Source organism: Gambusia affinis, linkage group LG01 (genome assembly GCF_019740435.1).
Source record: "Gambusia affinis linkage group LG01, SWU_Gaff_1.0, whole genome shotgun sequence".
In the NCBI taxonomy this organism is placed as follows: domain Eukaryota; kingdom Metazoa; phylum Chordata; class Actinopteri; order Cyprinodontiformes; family Poeciliidae; genus Gambusia; species Gambusia affinis.
Window position 1 is genome coordinate 43,790,274 of NC_057868.1, and position 22,460 is coordinate 43,812,733.

Below are 22,460 nucleotides of genomic sequence, written 5' to 3' on the forward strand. Positions count from 1 at the left end.
GTTAAACCAAGAGCAATGCTATCCCAGCATAAAACAAACACCTTATATATACTATCGATTATAAACCAATATGTATTACTGTCGCAATACATATTGGATTCCCTCGCAATAAATTTGCTAATATACCCTGGCCTATTTTGTACACAATCACAGTGATGACAAATGTTGACTTAAAATTGCAAATACCTTAAAGAGACGCAGTGAAAACGTGCTTATAAATCCTTAAGTCTTTGATGAATGTTTGTGTAAGTTTGAGATAGGACTGCGCATGAAAACGGCCCTTTAATGACCAGACTAACTCAAAAAACATTGTCAAAGTTGTCAGATGACTTTATTATCCTGTAAAAAAAATAACTCAAACATAGTTTGAATGTATTCTTTCTTTATTTTCTTCTTATATAAAGTTTCTGTTTATTTCTTAGAAGAGAAAGAGATAGAAAGCCCATGTTTGGATTTTGCACATATGTTTATGGTGCATTTTTATCTTAAAGAAGAATATATAAAACTGCAGATATTTCACTAACCAGACATTAAAAGACATGAAAAAACTTTACAAAAACCTTAAATTGCAGTAGAATGACTTTCAGTATTCAAGATGCTGCATGAACTGATCAGTACATATGCAACGTCCCCCACGGGGCTCCTTATGGTTGTCCGTAATGTTCTTTATTTGATGAAGAATTGTTTGTCCAGTTATTTCCAGAGTTATTTCTCTGGATCAATGGAAGAGACGATCCGTTGATGTCTCTTCCATTTCCATCGATGGAAGAGATGGTTTGAACTTCCTCCCTCTACCCTCAATTTTGGTCCTTCTTCAGGTCCATAGAACCTCTTTTTTGTAGTTGAGGTATTATTTGAGCTTTTGTGATGTTAATCAGCTACCCCAATTTGTAAAACACTTTGTTGATATTGCAATAATTTTAAGTGTAAAGAAATTGTTTGGACTAGAAATGAGACAAAATATTCTTGGTAAAATTTTGGCCAGTACTACTTCATCATACCTTGTTGCAGAAATTAAAAGTTCAAACACACAGTTCCTAACCCCTTTGACTGACTGAAAGTACATTTATTGTCTACCAAGTAGAAGAAATGTGAACTAGCTTACCAAATGGCTTAAAGAGAAGAGCTGATGGTTCATTTAAACATCAGAGGTCTGTTTCTCATGTGGTGTGCCATCTTTGTATGTAGTGGCATAATTGCACACAGTGACTGATGATTCAGATTTTTATTCCATATTCTCTATGTGATTATAATTTGTCACTGTCCTGTGTGGCAGGTCAGCTACTTTGCTTTGTTGCTGAATAATTTATTCCTAAAAAATGGGGAGTCCAGCAAGTCACAATTTTGTGATAGTATCTCGTTATCCCGAGACCATAATTATGACATAATATCTCAATAATCTTTGCTTGTATCATCCAATTATTAGAAATTACCTAATTTCTAATTGCCTACTGTTCATTAATTATCAACATGTTCTAGAATTAATTTGTCCCAATTGTATTTCTGCTTCCTGTCTAATTGTTCCGATGTAATTCACATTTAAATCTGTTACGTTTTAAATTGTAAACAGTATTTTATAGAGTAAGCAGACTCCATTGCTCTGTTATAAAGTACAGTATAAACAGCCTATTTCCTGGAGGCGGATAGGCTTTGTTGCATTCCTGCAGAGGATTTGACCTCTGAACTTAGCTTGTCCTGCAACACTACGGCTGCTAACACTGTAACTCTGCCTCGACAGGAAGATGTGTTTGTAGTGTTGGTTTAAACTCGGCAGCAGACACACCAGCAACTACTGCACAATAGCGTTGCCTTGCGTCGAAAAGAGCCTATTCTTCGACTACACTTAGCCGCTGCTGAACAGTTCAGTCGCGATTGCTTTTAGGTTGCTTAGTAGCCACCCAGCAGAGGCGAACGCTAAAGAAATGAAGGACAAGCAAAAGAGAAAGAAGGAGCGGACCTGGGCTGAAGCAGCTCGAATGGTAAGAAAGAAGACTTTATTTGCATGTAAACCATGAATGTTTTAGAAAAGAAACGATTTTAATCCAGGCACGTTGCTGCCTGTGGACATTCCACTCACGACCACATCCTAGCTTCTGGTGTTTAGTTAGCCAACTATTAGCAGCTAGCAGCTTAATCATATTAATGCGAGAATTAATCTTGCCAACAAATACTTTGTGTTTAGCACGAACGCTACTTCTCTTTTACGATTGTTGTTTGCGTAAAACGTGTCTTGTATAATGTATTAAAATGCGACGTAGTGAAACCCCTAAAGCTTGGTAACAAAATAGCCGCTTCTTATTCAGGTCTTTGTTTGCTAGGCAGCTAGTTAGCTAGCTAGTTAGCCAGTAGCTCGACGCTTTTGAGCATCTGAACAGCCTCAATGCGCAAATATAGCACAAACAGGCACACAACGCGACTCAAATACCAAAGTAATTTGGTATAAACACATATTTATGGGTGTATGTGAAGCAATTTTGTTTTTTGGAAATAACATTTTGAGGGCAAAGCTATTTTACCATTATCAAGGTTAACGTCTTCAAGTGTCTTGAGAATTTACTCTTGCTGTTAATAGTGCACCAGAGCTGGATTCAATGTAACCTTCGTGTAAAGCAACACCCAATTAAAAAAAAGAAAAAAGCAAAGCAGTTTTGAGGAGGTGCATAAAAGGTTGTAATTGAAAATTTTCAGTTGCCAGACACATAAGTACAAACACAGTAGATTTGTGGTCAGGTTAAGGCCTGTATTAGTTTAGCATATCTGCAAAATTAATATTGCTATTGGTTGGGTTTTATTTAAAGTAACAGACACCACACATGCTCTTGTAGACATTGTTTTCTAAATAGTGACATGTTTTTCAAATACATAGCTAAATACAAGTTTTCACTTTATGGTCTTCAAACTATTCTTTGATTACAAATAAGGGTGCAGTTTTCTGGCCAATTGCCAATGACCAATCTTTAAAAAGTCCGACATGTTGATTATGATTTTGGCTGTTGCCAATTTGTTTTGTCTGAAACGTCCTAAATGTAGCAACCAATTTGCTAACAGTGGGGTGACTACTGCTAACTGCAAATGTGCAGACATGATCTGGTGGGTGGGTCTGTCAGTCAAACTTCTTTCATGGGAGAGCAGAAGAGGAGAGTGGTTAATTTTTAGACTTTTGCTCAGGTAGATAAGATCAGAATCACATGCAAGTATTAGCTGATTACTGATCTCCCAAAATAAAGGAAATGGGCACAGTTGCCAGAGGCATAAGTACAAACAGAGTAGATTTGGGGCCCAACCATACACTTCCGGTGACTGGTTGGGCCACTCTAAATCTTTGTAAATTGACGTAGATCACAGCCAAGTTTCACACAAACTGGACGATTTGGAAGGTGCTCTTGCAGAGCCGGTCCCCTTGCAGTGTCATTTATATAAACCCTCTATGAAGGTTAATTTTATGAGTATATAGCTCCAACGATCGCCTTGACTCTAAATGCCGTACCCTGTTTTGGCTCACTCACGACGCACAATGCTTTCAAAAGCGTGACTATAACTCGGCCATTGGCAGGGAAAACGCATGGGTGAGGTTGGTTTTTCAAATAAAGTAAATATTTCATGACATTTAAATTTATGTAAAACTCTGATGATCGCTAGTATAAGTGTGCAAATATAGGGCATACATATGTTCACATTGTTTTAACATAAATGGTAATAAACTTAATTCTGAAAGTTTGGGGCTTTTATTTGTGCTGTGCCTATTAATTACACCTCCTGAGCACAAAGTATAAAATTGGATTGAATAGATCAACCCTTATGCCTCAGGCACATTGCCACCGATACACAATCAAAAATTTTTTTCACAGATATTGATATCATATTGGTACATCTCTAACCCCAAACCAAGCGCAGCCCCTCACCTGGCAACCCAAGTGGAGCTCCTCCCACATCATTACAAGAGATGCAGTGTGTTCTGCCGTGGATTTATGCTGCACAATGGCTGACGAAATAGGAAAATGTTTTGTTTTCACCTGCAAAAGAGAGCATTTGTCTATGAATTTTGTCCCACTCAGAGAAAATAGAATTGTGTGGCTTCATTTTATCTTTGCTTGTAATGTTCCTGCGATATTACCATAGAAAGTTGTAGTTTGCGCTGTTCGGTTTAGGAAGGAGTTCTTTGAAACCTACATGGCAGGATTTGCCAAAATACTTGGACTGAAGGAAGTTTCTGTCCCTACTGTCCACAAAAAGTCTCCAAATTATGGTGTTGTAAGCACATAATAATATCTTGTGTTGTGCTTTGTATTGTTGTCCGGCATGTACATTAATTTGTCACTTAGCACAAGATAATGCTGAACGTTAGCTTCCACTAGTCCTGTGTCTCATGTCATATTACCCACAATATCTGCCGATTTTCTGTCAAAATTGTAGCAAACTGAAAGTGATGGTCTACATTGAAAAGATGTCGTGTTTGTTAAAACATGTCAGACACTCTGGCGTTTTGTGTTTGGTTTTGGTTTTTAACATGTTGAGAGAACTGGTTAGCCTCTAACCTTGCAAACGTATATTTTAAATAAAGATGGCAAAATAGTCTTTGTGCCAAATTCTTGTGCTGATGTCAGCTGCTGGATGTCATGACACACACTGCCCTGAAGCAGAATCCCCAGAGTTTGAATTAATAACATATATGTGTCTCAGATATGCAATGTTTAATCCTTCAGTGGTTGTGGCTTGAAGATTTGTTCAGGGTTCTGCGCTTCTTCTGCTTCAGGGTCAAAGATGGATGTTTGTGCCACTACGTGTCTGCTTCTTGCCTTTTTCACTAGTCTGAAGTGCTAATGTAAACACCGAGTTAGGAGTGCATGACCAACAGTAACTTAGTAATTTCCGGACTATAGAGCGCACCTGATTATAAGCCGCAACCCCCTACATTTTTAAAGGAAACCCATTTTGTACATACATAAGCTGCACCGGTGTATAAGCCGCATGTGCCTACATTGAAACATGAGATATTTACAAAGAAAGACGGTGCACAGAAAGTGTTTTTAAAGTTTTAATAATATGCCGTAGCTTTTCTTTCTGAACAGCAGCAATGTAGCAAAACAACACTAACAGGGCTGGTTTAAATAACATACGGTTAAAAGTCACGGAGAGCCGTCATCCTCTTCCTCTTGTGCACTGAAACCATGGAAGTCTTCTTCCTCAGTGTCTGTTTCCTTCTTTATCGGCCAACTCGATTGCTTTTAACTTGAAAGCTGCATCATATGCATTTCTTCTTGCATTCTCCATGATGAGGGTCTGTTCAAGCTAATTTTATTCATGCAGAAAGCACGATGTTACATTAGTCTTCCTCTACAGATATATTCCAGCTGTCTCACGCTTACCTTTTCTGCTCCAGTGCCCCTACTGGCCGTTAGAAAAAATTCATAAATAAGCCGCATCGTTGTATAAGCCGCAGGGTCGAAAGCGTGAGACAAAAGTCGTGTCTTAAAGTCCGGAAATTATGGTACATACATGTGACGTAGCCCTAAAACGGCACGGTCCTAAATGAGATCTCAATGTCTGAGAATGATTTTGTATATTAAATGTAATGAACGTGGGCGTGCTGTGGTGGTGTAGGGGACAGGGCGAACCACATTTGGAGGCCTTCAGTCCTTGACGCGGCAGTCGCGGGTTCGATTCTGGACCCGGCCAGCGTTTGCCGCATGTCTTCCCCCCTCTCTTTCCCCCTTCCTGTCAGTCTGCTTTCAAATAAGGGACACTAGAGCCCACAAAAGACCCCCTGGTAGGGGAAAAAAAAAAAAAAATGTAATGAATGTGTTTTGTAGGCCACACACCTATGCTAGCTTGTTCAAGGACTCATTATGGTGGACCTTTATCCAGCTGCTGTCAGTATCTTACTAGTGAAGGAATTACAAGTTGTGATGATGAGCACAACCTGTGAATCCATGCTTAAAAAAAAAAATTTATTAAGAACTGAAGTAGCTAAGTGGTTGTTTCCCTCTTGTGTGCTGAAGGAGTCAAATAATAAAGATTGGTGACTGACTGACAGTACTGCTAGAGAAACTTGAGAAATGATAAAAATGTTTTCTCCAATGTAAATCATTTGTGATGAAGCATTTTGAGAAACCAGTGCAAGGATTTCCCCCAGAGGACTTGCTAAGTGCTGTGTTAGAGGCATTGGGGCAGTCCACTAACAACCCATAATTTTTTCCACGTTAAAAAATGTTAGTCACAAAAATCTTGAGGTGCACGAGCAAGCATCATAAGTTAGAAAATGGGGGTGCACTAATTGTAGTTTTCTGGCCGATCGCTGATAACCGATCTTTTAAAAAGCTTAACCTGCCGATTCCGATTTTTCACCAAGGTAGATGAGAACGGTGGATAAGATCGACTTCACGATAAATTGGCTGACCGATAAATCGGTGCACCCTTATCACAAAACAATAGCGGGTGAAGCAAACGGGCAGGTGCAGCTCAATTGATGCTGCTCTTTCCCAGTTCAATGCATCAACTATAAACCTAGCTTAGTTTGTCTTTTCTGTCACTTTCAGAGGGCAGCGTAAAGTGAGGAGGAAAGCTGGGCTATCCCAATAACAGCTTATTGACTCTTTGTATTTCAAATTATCTGTTTAATTAAGGTGCATTATTAAAAAATCAAATCCTCCTGAACTAATCTGAGATTTAAAATAAACATACAGTGAAACTTATCCCATAAGTTCAAAATAAAACATGCTTTGACCCAAGATGGATTCAAAGTACGTTCACTTGTATCCTTAATGTATAACTTGTCGTGTTCTCTGTGCATTTCTGATCATATGGTGAGGTGCTACTCACTCTCGCATGCAGTGGTCGATTATATGACCTTATGTCTTGCTTGAAAGTGGAGATAATATGCTCGGGGAAACCCTGTGGTTGTTGTGACACGGCTCCCAAAGAAGAGCTGGCTTTTTTTGGCTCCCAAACGTCTCACTTTATTGTCTGCAGACCCATATTTTAGCTTGACTGGGCTAGATATGTTTTGCGTGATAAATCATTTTGCATTCTGTGTGCCCTATAAAAGAAGCCTTTACTTGCTTAATTTTAAATGTTTGTTCTGTTAGAAAAGCAGGATTTTAAAAAGATTTTTGTATAATATTTTAATCAAACTTTACATTTTTATCACAAAACGAAAGGAAAAAAAATCACTGGAAGCAAGTCTAATGATCAGACCCATAATTCACAATTATTATATAATTAAACTGCAACCAGATGCTGCACTCTTCTCCTCACCACTGTTGTCTGTTCCACTTTCTGTTCTCACATAACGGTCTGGTCCCATATCCTCACACATGATTGGCCACAAGGCCACCTCGCTAATCAAAACAAAGCTCTGCCCTGAGCCGAGTCACAGAGTGAGAGCTGAGCAGCAACTAGGGGAAAATATATGGAACAGTCTATCTCGAAATCCCGAGTCGAAATATTCCCGACCGACCCGTCACTGCTGTGTAATACGTGTGCATCCTGAAGTAGTAACTAGTTCATTTTAAGGTGTTCATCATTATGTCAGTACTTCTCTGGATGGACATGTTGATCTATTTACCATACTGAACAATATAGAGATGGAAGGATTTGTCTGCTCATCAAAACACCTGCTTCTGACCTGTGCTTAAGGTTCGTTTTGTATGTATTTTTGTTTATGTATATGTGAAATCGGGGATCCTCAATGCCAATGCCAGATGTCCTGCGATTTTAGCTGTGTTCTTGCTCCAACCTAGCAGATTCAAATGGCTTAATTAGCCCCTCGGCATGTTATCAAATTCTACTGAAACCTGCCGACTACCCATTTGTTTGAGTCAAATGTGCTAAAACATGGAAGCCTTTAATACATTCAAGTGACTGGCCCATAGGCCTGATTTTGGACAGCCTTGTGTTACATCATAGAGGTCTGATAGAGATGTCCTTCGGAGTCCTCCTCTGGACTGCACACAGTTTAAATTTTTTTAAACTGTGTTCTTCAAAAAATTTATCTTCCAGGTCCTGGAGAACTTCTCTGATGCACCCATGACTCCCAAACAAATCCTCCATGTCATCCAGACCAAGGGGCTGAAGGAAATGAGGTCAGACACAAATGCACAGGATCACAGTTTTGCTGGATGGATTAACTTCAGACTTTACTAAGTGCTTTCAGACTACAATTGTCTAGTCTCCTTTAAGTGAGCAGGTGTCAAATCAAGGCTCTTGATTGTCTTGGAAGGTAAACATTGTGCACTTAGCTTATAGTGGCAAATCAGAATCTGCTTCACTAATTGCAAGTCATTTTTAAGACGTAATTGCCATGGTGGATCTTTAAACCACATATTCTTCTGTGTGAAAGTATAATAAAGTCATCTAATTGAACAATTGAGCGACCTCAAATATCATGCTCAAACATGTCAAAATTTTTCAGATTTATTTGACTTGGGACAGGAATTTTGTCCCAAGTTTTTGTTGAAATTTTTGTGTTAATAACTGACTTTCTTTCTGTCTCCATGAACTTCGATTGCTGCCAACTATAAACAGAAGGTACGTTCATAGTTTTCAAGTAAATGTTGAAATTGGAGCAGTTTTTTTCTTTTATTACCTATAACATTTCCTTTTTGACACCCTGTCTGTGTGCGAAGGGCATTAAACAGTATATAGAGAAGTGATTCCTTTGTCTAGTCAGGTCTCTGTTCTGGGTTCTCCGTCTGCAGATGAAATAAAGCTGTGTTTTGTTCTCTTTTTAACAAGGTTTGGACTTTGTTAATTTCTCGCGCTCGACAAGTGCAACTTGTTGACCAAGTATGAAAGCCACATTTAGGTGGTATTTTAACAACTTAAGAGTTTTGCTTTTGGTTCATACACCATTATAAAACTCAAGTATTTCTTTATATAAAAGTTTCTCTTCCAGAACACAATCCTGTTTAGTCCAAGACAACATTACTAAGTTAGAAGTGCTAATATTTCAGCTACAAACATCGTTTTTGTGTCAGAATTTCAGAGAAGAAAAAAAAAGAAATAAACTGGGACAGACCAAATGCACATTTGGTAAATACTATAAGGACTAGAGGTTGTATTTATAAAGCTTATACACACAAAACCTGGCCTGAAACTTGCAAATGCCACTTGCCATGCAAAAATTCTGATTTATAAAACGGTAACAAAATGTTATGTCCCACCACTGCTGCTCTTGAATAGCATTCCTATTTATAATAAGTTTATTTAGGACATGTAAACAAGTGTGATTTATATCACTAAATACAGTAACTGTATTTTCACATTTATTTACAGATGCTTTTATTGAACAAACACTGGAGAAAATAGTAAAACTGTCAAAGCTGAAAGTTATCTTGATAAATGATGAATGATGCGATAAATGCCCAGCTCCAATTTAAAGCCGTTGCACAGTTCTCCCTCAAAAAGAGGATTCTTTTGGCACTAAAGCCAAAGGAAAATAAGTTACATGCTCATCCATAAAGTGTAAATGGCACTATGTAATTTATTACCCAAACCAAACAAGATTTATCAAACAAAATGTGGAATAGTTTCAAATTTGCTTTTTACATTTTAAAAGGACTTGATGTATTATGAAAAGATAATGGTGGAAACATAAACGTACTCTACCATCTCTGCAAAGTCTAAAAGTTGATTTGTGTGCGTGTGGCTGCAGTGGCACCGCTCCTCTGGCCTGCCTGGTCACCATGCTACACTCTCAAGTGAGGGGAGACCGGGTCAAGAACAGCATTTTCTTCAAGCTCCCTGGACGAATGAGCTTGTTCACTCTCAAGGTACTTCAGTCTGAAATTGTTTTACCTGCTTAAGTTAAAATAACATGGAATTACAACTATTTTCAAATGAAGTAACTCTAACAACCTAACATAGAAGTAATGCATTGGTTTGCATTGCTGCTGCAGGTAGCTAGTTTTAGCTTACAATCTTGGTCACAAATCGCCAGTTTAGCCACTAGCATGTGACCAGTAGCTAAAGCTCTTTTACTTGTCCCAAAAGCCCTTTTAAAGTCAAGTTTTGTATCACTTGTGTTTCTACAGTGCTGCCTCACTTTTGTGTCATTTTTCTGCAGAAAAATGCCCTCCAGTGGACAAAACCAACTTCAGAGTCGGAGGTTCCACCAGAGCCAGTGGGAAATGTTGCGCATCCAACTTCAAGCTGCAGTACCTCAGTGGCGGGTTCTGCTGTTGCCCTTGTTGACTCCAGTGAAACCATTGAACAGGAGAGCTGTGACTCCTCAGAAACGATTGTAGCAGCCATCATAGACAATGATGGTAACTCAATAATACACACATCATTAATTCATGTTTTTGTGTTGAGTCTTTAACAGTCTTGAACGTTTTCATACACCTGAAAACATATGCAGTGAATCTATATTTTCCATAGTTGATCTTCAGTTTAATTTACTTAGTTTTGGATACTTTTGAAGTGAGGATATTTTAACTTATCAGAACTGGTTCAATGGAAAGATTTCATAACAGGTAGTCAAATATGTTGATAAAAACTGCCTTTTTTTAGCAATAACTTTGTGTTATCTAATAACATATTAGTGCTCAGTAAATATTACCTATAAATTCAATAAGTAAATACTACCTATTCATTAGTGACGGACCATAGTACCTCAGCCCTTCAGTGGGGATTTAAGTTTTATGACGTTGTAATTATGTAATTAAAAATGTTGGTGGGTAATTATATGTTACTGGAAGACGTTCCAACAATCCTTAAACACTCAACTATGGTCTTAAAAACGACAAATTAAATTTAAGATTTTATGAAGATGGCAAGTTTACGTCTTAAAAGTGCATAGAACAGAACACTTTTCCTTTATACATCCAGATTTGCTGGAAATAGAGCGCAGCTGCTGGTCCACCCCGTCGCCTCCATAAATACATATAGAATGTAAATTAGTATAAATACCCGGAAGTCTGCCGCCACATGAAGCAATAACCATGGCAACGTCCTTGTTTGTAGCAGTATAAGTATTTATAATAGTAATTATATATATTATTTAAAAGGTTCTTTCAGGGAACATAAGGTAGCCTCACAAAAATAAAAATAATACATTTTTACAAAAGAAAAAAAATCCAAATAATAATAATAAGTAAATAAAGAGATGGTGCAAATGCCTGTTTGAACAGCAGAGCGTCCAGCTGGGTTTTAAAGACAGACAGTCATTTGTGTGGGGAATGTGGATGTTTATTATAAGTAGTGGAATCAACTTATGCACTTTTGTGCATCAGTTGTAAATTTACAGAAAAGAGATGCTTTCGGTCCGTAAAGGTGCAAAGCTGGCTGTTCCACTGAAGGATGACTGCAGCTGGACCGGTACCGCACGGCTCCTTCTATAAGTTTCATCTGGATTAATCTAAACACTAATAAACCATCAACATTTCCCAGCAGATCAATATGATCAATCGCTCCCTCTGAATCCTTCCAGTGGCTGATGTTCTCCATCAGAGCCAAAGCGTTCCACAGTTAGCAGCTCACCTTTATGCTGCTACTTATATATGTGTGATTGTCTCCACACCTCCATCAACCTTAAACATAAACCTGTTTGGAGTTAATCTGCTGATCCAACCATGTTTTATTGTCTTTTTAGTGAGAATGAAATTACCCCAGAGATGCATTTCGCACAGACCAATAATATATTTTTTGCATTCTAGTGAGGTTTTTGCATCCTTTTACTTTAGCTTTCTTTATTTTTTGTGTGTTTTAGCTTATTTTCCGAGGACAAATGTGGTTCAGTTTTGTTGTTTAGTTTAAACAATAAGATATTAAAATCATTAAAAAAAAAAACCTAAAACATCGAGTTCGATACTTCTTGGTCTAGATAACACTGAATGTACCGCATTTTCCGCACTATAAGGCGTTCCACATTATAAGGCGCACCTTTAATGAATGGCCTTTTTTAAAACATTTTTCATATAAGGCGCATAGAAGAGACGCTACAGTAGAGGCTGGGGTTGCGTTATACATCCATTAAATGGAGCTGCGTTAAAGGGAATGTCAACATCAGTCAGATAGGTCAGTCAAACTTTATTACCGTAATGGATCACAAACCAGCGTTCTGACAACTCTCTGCTGCTTTATTCCCGTGTTCTACTGCACGATTGATCGCCTTGAGTTTAAACTGCGTCGTAAGCGTGTCTCTCAAAAGGAGCCATTTTGGGGTCTTTACACAAACGCACCAATGTAAATGAAACGGCACGCTTCGCGCAGTCATATATCCCAGCATGCACCGCGCGCTCCTTCTTCTACGGGGGAAAATGAAGTCGGCGGCTGCTTACTGTAGTTGGGAGACCTGTTGGTCCACATATAAGGCACGCCGGATTATAAGGCGCACTGTCGGCTTTTGAGAAAATTGAAGGTTTTTAGGTGCGCCTTATAGTGTGGGAAATACGGTAGTCAGATTTTAGTGTATTTATTTGAGTTTTGCCGCTTTGTAGTTTGATGTTGTCCACAGAAAAAGTTTGCGTGGCTGCCGCACGAAAAAGTGCTGGCATGAAAATATTTACGCAGACTTTGACGCAAAGTAAATTTTTATGCATGCCGACTTGTGCGTAAAATATGGCGCCGCACATTTTTTGTGCACACACACGCTTTAAGCATGAGGCCCCAAGACATTTTGCAACTGGCCTTAGTAACATCTTTTTTTTTTGTGAAATATAACCATGTCTTGGATATTTTCTAAAGCAAAATACAGAGCATGTGCAATACGTCATCACGCAAACGTGTCACATGTAATTGAACCGATGAGTAGGATTGTTAAGCAAGCAGCTTAACTATTCCCAGGAACTGAACTGGGTTCTCTAAAAGAACCGTTTCTTGATTCCCATCCCTAAATCGACCCTTTCTCATATCTATTGAGGAAAAAATTGTTTTGCAATATGTATTGCCTTTGTTTTGTTACCTAGCTCTAATCATAACATACTGTCTGTTAAGAATAAAGTAACACTTTTTTATATTACAGCCAACATTGACAGTCTTTCCAAATCCCACAAACTCACAAGTATGAATATTGCAATGGTTGCAGTCAACACTGTCCAAATAATATCACTTGTGAGTCAAACTTGGGGAAGTGGAACAGACCCACCTACTGGTATGTTTGTTCCTTTTAAACTGCTAACTTCACCAGAATTTCCACAGGTTTGGTGCTGTCACTTGGTTGTTTAGAAACTATTATAGATATTGTGTCAAATAATACTTGCTTAATTTAATATTATTTTTCCTGGGTTATAGCATCAGTGGATGAGAATTCATCCAGTGCCTCCTGCTCCACAGAGCTGCAGACTCCCACCACCCACCCTCAGACACGTCTCAGCAGGGCAACAGGACAGCAGGGACGCACGGATCCTCAGCAAAGCCAACACGCTCAGACTAGACTGAGCCGTTCAAGACAGGTGAGCACTCTGCACAAAGACATCAAATGTCATTTAGTTTCAGACTACACTGGCCTGAAGACTACTTATGTTTTTTTTTGACTTCTCACCCAGTAAAATGTTTGGGACCTGTTATGCTCGGTTATAGTAACATGACATTTTGTTGGAATGGGTTCCATGCATCTCAGATATATTCTGGCTGTTTGTGAACCCATTTCTTTATTTTGGTGTTGCTGTATGTATCTTCAAGGTAGGATGTTGCACCTACGTATTGCTCCATAGCACAACAGCCCTTATTCTCAGTGGCACCATAACATTTGCTGTAATATTTGGAATGAACTTTGCAATTTAACATTTTCTTAGTTGAAGGAACTTATAGCATTACTAGCTTAGTGGGGTTGAGGTTTAAGTTGTCCTTTTACTTTCACATCCAAAGCATAGTTTTTGCAGCTTGGAGCTGAAAAATCTGAAACATGTTTTTGGTTAAAATGCTCACTTGCCTAATGTGTGTGCACAAAGGATAGAAGTTCTGACATCTTCTGTTTTCCCTGCTTTCTACAGTCAGGAAGACAAAGGAAGAAGGCTGTCATGATGCCCCGTGTTGTCCTCACGCCACTTAAAGTCAACGGAGAACATGTGTCTACAGGTAAAGATGTGAAAAGCGTAAACTGTGTAATGAAATTCTGTTTCGGCTTGCTAAATTAAACATTACTTGAAAACTGTATTTTTAAATATAGAGAATGTATTACAGATTGCCCGAGTCAGAAGATGGGGCCGAATAGGACATATTTCTCAAATTATCATTATTTTTCAGAAAATATTGTCACGGTTGTGGTCAATGACTTTGCTCTTCTGTAACTAATGCTGTGTTTCATTTATTATTATTTTTTTTTTACTGAAAATATTTTAGCAATAGAAAAAAATTGCAACAAAGCAGAATTGAACTCACCCATTCCATTTAAAAATCTGATGAATATTTAAAAAAACCCACCATGAAATATAAAAATGATCCACCCATTTCTATCAATTGCAATCTTATAGTGTATTGCTGATTAAATACTTTAAAATTAAATAAAAACAACAGTAGTTGTTGACATTTGTGCTGCAGGCTGCAGTCCTACTATTCATGACATAAAGCCGTTCAAAAGAATCGAGTGGCAGACCAAGAAGGACTGAGGGTTTTCATTGGATTAACCCAATGTCCTTCGAGAAAATCAACCAATGGGCCGCTGCAGTCGGTGAAAATTATTTTTGTTACACCTTTTTGGTTAAAGTGTGCATCAACCCACTCGGTATTGTCCAGTACACCAGATGGGAAGTCGAGCCTTGGACAGGAATACAAACTTAACACAATTATTATTATTATTATTTTTTTTTTGTTTAAGTTGCAAACCGCCCAAGATGGCTGGTGTTGTTCAAAATCACACACCACTTCACACATTTACCCACATTTGACCAGTGGCACCCAGAGTGGAAATTTGCGAAAAGATTCATACCATTCATACCGCATAACAAAATGTGAAAAAAGTGATGTGCTGTGAATACTTCCTGTGTGGACTGTACAGAGAATTTGTGCTGATTCTATTTAACTGGACCAGTTTGTCTTGTAAAGTGTAAGGATGTCATTTGTTTGCATTTGGATTCTGTTGAATGTATTCCAAGTTGAGCTCATTCCTTTTTCTTCTTCTATTTTTAATTTTTTGTCTCAGGGCCCATGAAAAAGAGTCGCGGAGGTGTAGACATAGACTTTGAAACGCCTGGGTCCATCCTGGTCAACACCAACATTAGAGCACTCATCAATGTTCGGACCTTTTCAGCTTTTCCCTCGCATTCACAGCAGCAGCTACTGCAGCTGTTGCCTGAGGTGGATCGACAAGTAGGTTACTGTGTTTTTGTTCATTTAGTGTAGAGTTTCCTCTGACAAAATACAAGATCTCTCTCTGTCCTTTTTCTGTGATTTAGTAAAAAGGTGAAAATTACAGCAAGGTATGAGAGACTACTGCACACCCAGCAGTGGGTATCTCCCAGTCACAGGAGGCTTTATACTGGTCTCATTGATAGGCCATAACTGGGTTAGGGTTAGCGCCACTGGTAAATGAGGAGACTACTTACTTGCATTGGCATTGGAGAAGCTACTCATATGCCTAGGATGGTCACTCATTGGATCACCTGCTCCCTCTGCTGCATGAATTCTACATGTGTTAAGACCTGGCTCAGTGAGCTCAGTGAGCCATCAGAAAAGACAGGGAGACATGGACTTCAAAAATAACTAAACTATTGAGGGGAAAAAACCAAACAAACAAAGCAAATGGGTTGTCACGTAGCATAACTGTACAGGGTTTCCCCCAGTGTATCATAAGCTTGGTGGCCTACCAGGCTTTACCTGCCCCCCCGTGTTGTTACGTTGAGGGACCTTCGGCTTTCACGTTCGCCTCGTACTCAGCATCACATTGGTTTTATTTTATTATTATTTTCATTATTTTCCTGGTTACATTTTGCATCAGACCATATCAAATGTTTTGTCCACTTAGTCAGCCGGAGATCAAAAACTCTTGACCCGTAAAGCTCAGGCAACCGAAATGGTTTCTGTGGTCCTTATTAAAAACTCAACAGACACAAAACGGAAGAGCTGCTAAAGCCACATGAATTAAATTTCCAGTTTGTCCCTCTGTATCCAACAGAAAGTGCAGCGGATGTAGCTTGTCATACAGGGCCGGGGCCTTGAGCAGAATTTGATTTAGGGGCCCCTCTTCCTGCTAAGAACGTCAGCACCACTAACAGTATTTCAACATGGATTAAGTAAATTCTGGGAGAAGGGAGTAGTTTAATTGGCCAATCTAGAGCTCAAACTCAAAAATTAAACGGACAGCATCAGATTATAGCTATGGTAACAAAACAATCTGTGAAGATTGTTCTTTGAACTTTTACAAACTAAATTTGCCAGCTCCTTAAAATCTTAAATTTAAAGATAAAACTATTTAAAATCTTCTAATTTATCTATGCTGAAACCATAAAATCATATTTGGCAGTATTGATAATCTCAATAAACAAATGTTGCATTTGTACATCTGTGGTCTGTGTTAAAATATTAATATTTATGAGGATATGTACTGTTTACCTTCAACTTGCACACTGTCACAGCACAATTATTTTAGACCTTATACCAATGCACTATACACTTGTTTATTAGGCAAGAAAGATTTTATATAAAAACTTGATGATTTTCAATTATTTTATTAAATAAATTGACATGTAGCAAATACATTCTTAATATTCCATTTTACACTTATTTCATTTTAAGCATTTCTGTAAGTGTCTTATTATCTTGGTCGGACAATATAGTGAACATTGATTGACTTTTTTTTTTTTCCTGCTTTTAGATTGGGCCTGACGGTATGACCCGCCTAAGTACTTCAGCTCTTAACAATGAGTTCTTCACCCATGCCTCTCAGAGTTGGAAAGAAAGGCTTGCTGAAGGTAACTTAATTACTTACAAACAATTCAGGCTCCGCTAGTGAGATTTTATGACAACCGAATTTACCGTTGATGTTAAAGGCAGACACAAATTTAAAAAGATGTATATCAATTCCAGGTTTACGCCTTGTAAAGCTTCAATTGAGTCACTAGGAAGCGACATTGAGGTCAATCGAAGTTTGAAAAGTAGGAAATGTTCATTATGGTGGCTCCGACTGACTTGTTTTTGTCAATAATGACATACTGTTTTGAGGCTTGTAGCATACAGTACGTTATTAATACAGTACGTGTACAATATTGCATTAATTTTCCTACTGGAAATTAAGAATTTTTAAAGTGCACGCACTAAGGAGCCAAATATCTAGTTAAAATGTCTAGTGGTTCACTTGCTAATTTTAGGATGACAATTCGATTCAGAAGCATTAGATGACATTTGTTAATTGGAACTATATAAATAAACTGAATTGAATTTTTCTTTTCGTTTAAAATGCTTGAAATGCGTTTTCAAAGCTTTTTCAAAGCTTTTTCAAACTTCTTTCAAAGTCATTTTTGATTTAACAATAAAAGGCAGGTAGGCCAAGACTTTGCAAGAAATATGCCCAATTTACATTAAACACCTTTAAATGTGTTTGATTTAAAAAAAAAATTTTTTTTAGGTGAATTCACCCATGAAATGCAAGTCCGATTCCGACAGGAAAAGGAGAAAGAGAAAAAAGTAGAGGCTTGGAAAGAGAAATTTTTTGAAGAATACCATGGGCAAAAGTAAGATCATATTCATTTTATTGAAATACGGATTTTTGTTTTGCATAAGTTTACAATTTAATTTGTGTTTATGTTTTGCATGTTTTTATCATCACTGACATTTTGTCATATATTGGTCATATAAATCCACAATTTGCTAAAACTCACCGTGTCCACCTCTAGGTCTGGCTTAACACGAGATGAGTCTCTAAAACTCATGAGTGAAGCTAGTGAAGTTGCAGGAACTGTGCTGGAAAGTGATGCTGACGTCGTCTCAACCGGTGTCCCGAAAAGACGCAGTGTGGGTCGGCGAAGGAGAGACGGCAGGATGAGGAGACGACAGGCTGACTTATGCGTCAGGGGCCCGCTGCACCCTTTGCAAGACGGGTCCAGCTCTGCAATCAAAAGACACTAGTGATGACACTACTGCTGTTTTGGACATAGCAGCAGTGTCCATCGACTCTCCTACATCCAACAACACAGTTGTTCAAGGAGAGGTAGTTCTCCATGTTGACTGTGGTGTGGAGCTCCCTCTTGAGAGTACTGTGACAGAGCCTAAGGCCTCTCCCGCTCCAGAGCCAATAACATTGGCAGTTCCTACTCCTCTTCCAAGTCCTAGTCCCAGCACAGCATCCACCAGTGCAAACGAAGAGACTGAAATTACTCCCTCTTTGCTCCCTAAGGAAGCTGCACCTGTTCTAGCTTCCACCACCTCGCCATCTTCCTCATCCAGTTCTTCCTCTTCACCTGCCTCCTCACCTGCCTCATCACCCTCTTCTTCTGAACAACAGGGAGCTTTTACCACAGGTCTGGATTCGTCATCCTCTTCAGGATCTTCCAGTGCCACCGTTCCTGCTGATCCCTTGGATGATACAGCCTCTGTGGTCACCTCTATCACAGGAGGGACCGTCACTAGCAGCCGTGAGAGCAGTCCGTCGGCTAGTCCAGCTACCACCCCCATGCTCATTACTCAGCTCAAGGAACAGAAGAGAAGGCAAGATGAGGTTGACGCTTTCTGCAGCTTTCCCGAAAAAAGGGCACGTCTTAATGACCGTCGGTCCTTTCGTACCACAATTGACAGTGTCTGTTCAGAGAAGCCGCTGCCGACAACCGAAGAACCCAAGGTGCCACCTATCCGGGTAAGACTTGGTTGCAAAGCTAAGAAATATTTTATGTACAAAAGTATGCTGCTATCTGGAGAAATACTGATTTGCTGTTTTGTCTGTTGTACTAGATTCAACTTTCCAGAATCAAACCTCCCTGGGTCAAAGGGCACCCCACCTACCAGATCTGCCCCAGGATCGTGCCCCAGACCGAATGCTCGCGGAGGTCGGGTACGGGCGGCGCGCGGACCCTTGCAGACATCAAGGCCCGCTCAGCAAGCCGTGCCCAACGCGAGCTGCTGTTGCTGACTCTAGCGAAATAGGCCAGGGCGACCAGTGTCCGGCTGTGGTCTTCTACTGGGTTATCGGATAGCAGCAGCCAACGAAGAACAAGAGAGCACCCAGGACCAATCGAGCCCGGAGGAGGAGGAGGAGGAGGAAGAGGAGGAGGAGGAGATGGTGAGATTGAAGAGCAGGAATTTTCTTCAGAACCTAATTCGTCTGGAACACAACTACAGCTTCTCGATGTAGAAGCTACATCCCACTCATCTCCTTCATTGTCAAATACATCAGCTTCCATGTCACCACAAGTTGCAAGTCCTCATCAACACAGACCAGGCATGGCAGCAAAGGTTCAAGTGGATATAGGGGAAACGTCAGCCAAACCCCTGAGATCCTGTAATGAGTTAACAGATGGGGATTTTACAGTTCCCCCAGAGCCTGACTCCAAGTCGGTGTCATCAGCCACCAAGTCAGACAGAAACAGCCCAATACCTGAGTCTACTGCTCCCTTTTCAGAAGTGGCAGATCCAGGTTGTGTAAAACTTACCTTAACCCAAACTTCAATCCCGGATTCCTTTCCCAGGTTTGGGGCTCATGGCGTGGACGTTATTCAAACACTGGGGACCAAAGGACAAGAAAAGGGAAAGGAGGTTGGTCTGGGTGGTGTTATCCATCACAGTTCACATCATTTAGACCCACGGGAAGAATTTTCTCATTTAGCCACATGGCCAAAAACGGTATCTTCTCCAAAACATGCAGAGATGGTTGACGTTTTCAGACAGAAGGATGACGAAGAGGGCGTGCACAGCGATTCAACAGAAACTGCTTCAGACTGTGAAAATGAGACTCAGGAGGATGAGCAGCAGCAGCAGTATTCTGACCCCAACTGGAGCTCGCAGCTGAGCACCCAACGAAATGGCCAGTTGGTAATCTGTAGCCTTTCTTCTCAAAAGCAGCAGCCAGTGATTCAGAGCTACTTGTCTAGCCACAAAGGTCAGACGGTCATCCAGCCCTGCTTCCCCAAAGGTCTGCATGACAATCAGCCTCATTCCCAAGACCACCACTCTTTTAGTACTTGTTCACAAGGAAAAAAAGAAAGCATTGCTTTAAAAGTGGAAATTGGAGAAGACTGTCAGAGCTCTAAGGAAACCTATACTGAAGGGGAATGTTGTGGATCTTTAAAGTCTCCTGTCACTCAGCCAAATGGCTTAGTGGCCTCCAAAAAACTGACAAGCTCGGCCAGGCCTGTGTCCTCCGTAGAAGCCAACAACCCTTTGGTCACACAGTTACTACAAGGCAGTCTGCCTCTTGAAAAGGTTTTACCATCACATTCTGCAAATAGGCTTGCTTTTAGCATATTACCTGGTCAACCAACAAGACCACCAGAACCAAGGAATCTTGAAGCTGGCCATAGGTCTGAGTTTTCTGTCCAGTGTCCTACTCCAGATTTAACTCATAACCTTCCGAAGTCACCCACAGACAGTCCGGTCTCATGTTTCACAGGTGCCCAAGATGCACCTCAGCTCCAGCCCCAACTAGTTGTTGGGGCTGTCCCTGTCATTACCTCTCTGCCCATTTCTTCAGCTTCTTTGTCATCCAAAGGCAAGTCAGAAGGTGTCTCTCTGGCTGCTCTAGAATCTAGAGTTATTAAAGAGTATTGTGGTCATCAACGTTCACAGAGGAACACTCCAGACAGAGTTCAACAATCTGATCAAATCATGTCCAACAACCCCTCTACTCCTGCTGAAACCTACCATGCTGAAGCAATGGCCAGTACTAAGTTTAACATTCAGCTTTCACAGTCTCAGCATCCCCACTCTCATCAGAGAAAGCCGTCTCCTGCACCTGGTGTGAAAAACGAAATTGGTCCACGGCCTTCCTGCCAGGCCATTGCCAAGTCTGTATCTACCGTACCTGGTGTGACTAAAAAGGAGCCAGGGAACTCCACTGATGGATATTTAACCGGAGGAGCAATGGAGGGACTTCTCAACATGGAGATGACATTGACAAGGATATCAAAGAAAGAGCACAGCAAAACTCCCTGTTCATCCAGTTCCCCTTCCCCTCTTTCTCCTTTACCCTCGTCTTCATCATCCTCCCTTCCCTTCCAAATATATGGAAAGTTGCCTAAACAAGGTGGAAGTGGTGGAGTCGTAAGTTACACAGCTAATGTGTCAATGATGGATAACGGTGGTTTCTCCCGCGGTATGGCTGATGGCGTACTCCAGCTGCATCCCCGCTTGGCCTCCAGCCACGCCACACTCAGTATTCAAGCTTTTACAGACACTACAGCTGAAGAAGTAGCACTTAAGTGCTCATGTCGCCTCAAAGCCATGATCATGTGCCAAGGCTGTGGTGCTTTTTGCCATGATGATTGCATTGGACCTTCCAAACTCTGTGTTTCGTGCTTGGTGGTCAGATAATGTGTTCTAGTCTCTGTGCACTGTAGAATTGCAGTCTGTAAAATACCAGCAGCATTATTGGGCAGCTTTGGAGTGTACTGAAGCCTAATGAGGCTAGAGAACACAGGGCAATCCAGACTGCCAAAACGTGTCTTGTAAAAAAAAAAGTTTCTTTTCTTGTTGCAGATTTTGTGAGGTTTTTTTGTTTTGTTTTTGTTTTTTTTTCTTCTAGGTGTCTTGATTTATATATTATTGTTGTGAATCTGGGGCATGCCTAACTGTAAATCTTGCCATTTACCTCATTGTCTTGCTCCATTTTACATCATTTGGAGGTCACTGTTTTTTTTTTTTATGTCTTATTTGCTCCGCAAATAGGAACTGACTGTATGTCCAAAGAAATATTTTTTTATTCATTAAAACAAGTAAATAAAATGTCACCTTATTTGACTCATGCTGTAATTATCTCCAACTAGGCTCAGATTTAAATACATTTGACATATGAAGGAATTATTGTTATTGGAAAGTGTTATGTTTTCCAGCCACATTGTATCATTTTATAGCGCTAAAGTGATTGTTACTTTCTGTGTACAGTATATCAAATATGACTTTAAAGAAATTTGACGTTGTAATTGAACACCTTTAAATTGGGCCTCCGTCTCTTTAAGAAAGTCCTGCTCTTTCCAGCGCTTTGGCTCCAGAAAGTTACCACAACCGCCGAGGTGGCGCTCGGTTTCACCAAGCGTTTTGCACACCTTTATGGTTGCCACAGGAGATTAAGGGATTTCTCAAACATGCATGGAAGAATCAAAGCATCAAAAACGTGTGTTTTCTATAACATGGAATAAAAAAGCAATCTCATCAGTTTGATCTCTCTGGATTCAATCCAGCGCAATGAAAACGTGCAGAAGTAAAGCCGTTAAAATGCTTAATGAGCTGATTTGAGAAGTAGCCCAGTGAAGCTCAAAAAAAGTCTTTTACATTTTACTATCCCTTTAAAAAAAATCTGAATAGCCCTGAAGATATTCCATTTGCTATCAATAATATTTCTAAGATGTATAAAAAAAATTTTACTGGTGGCTCACGGATTT

At 39.8% G+C, this 22,460-nt stretch overlaps 1 protein-coding gene across 1 annotated transcript; it reads left to right on the top strand.

Annotated features, from left to right (window-relative positions):
* The first annotated feature begins 1,646 nt into the window (after positions 1-1,646).
* On the top strand, positions 1,647-21,809 carry LOC122836642 (polycomb group protein ASXL1-like). The gene is given in 13 exon segments (XM_044126360.1): positions 1,647-1,979; positions 7,999-8,081; positions 8,524-8,526; positions 9,653-9,770; positions 10,064-10,265; positions 13,273-13,391; positions 13,932-14,016; positions 15,080-15,246; positions 16,751-16,847; positions 17,501-17,606; positions 17,769-17,946; positions 17,948-18,724; positions 18,820-21,809. Coding segments are annotated over 13 exon segments (4,566 nt in total). The 5' UTR covers positions 1,647-1,922; the 3' UTR covers positions 21,394-21,809.
* Positions 21,810-22,460: the final 651 nt, after the last annotated feature.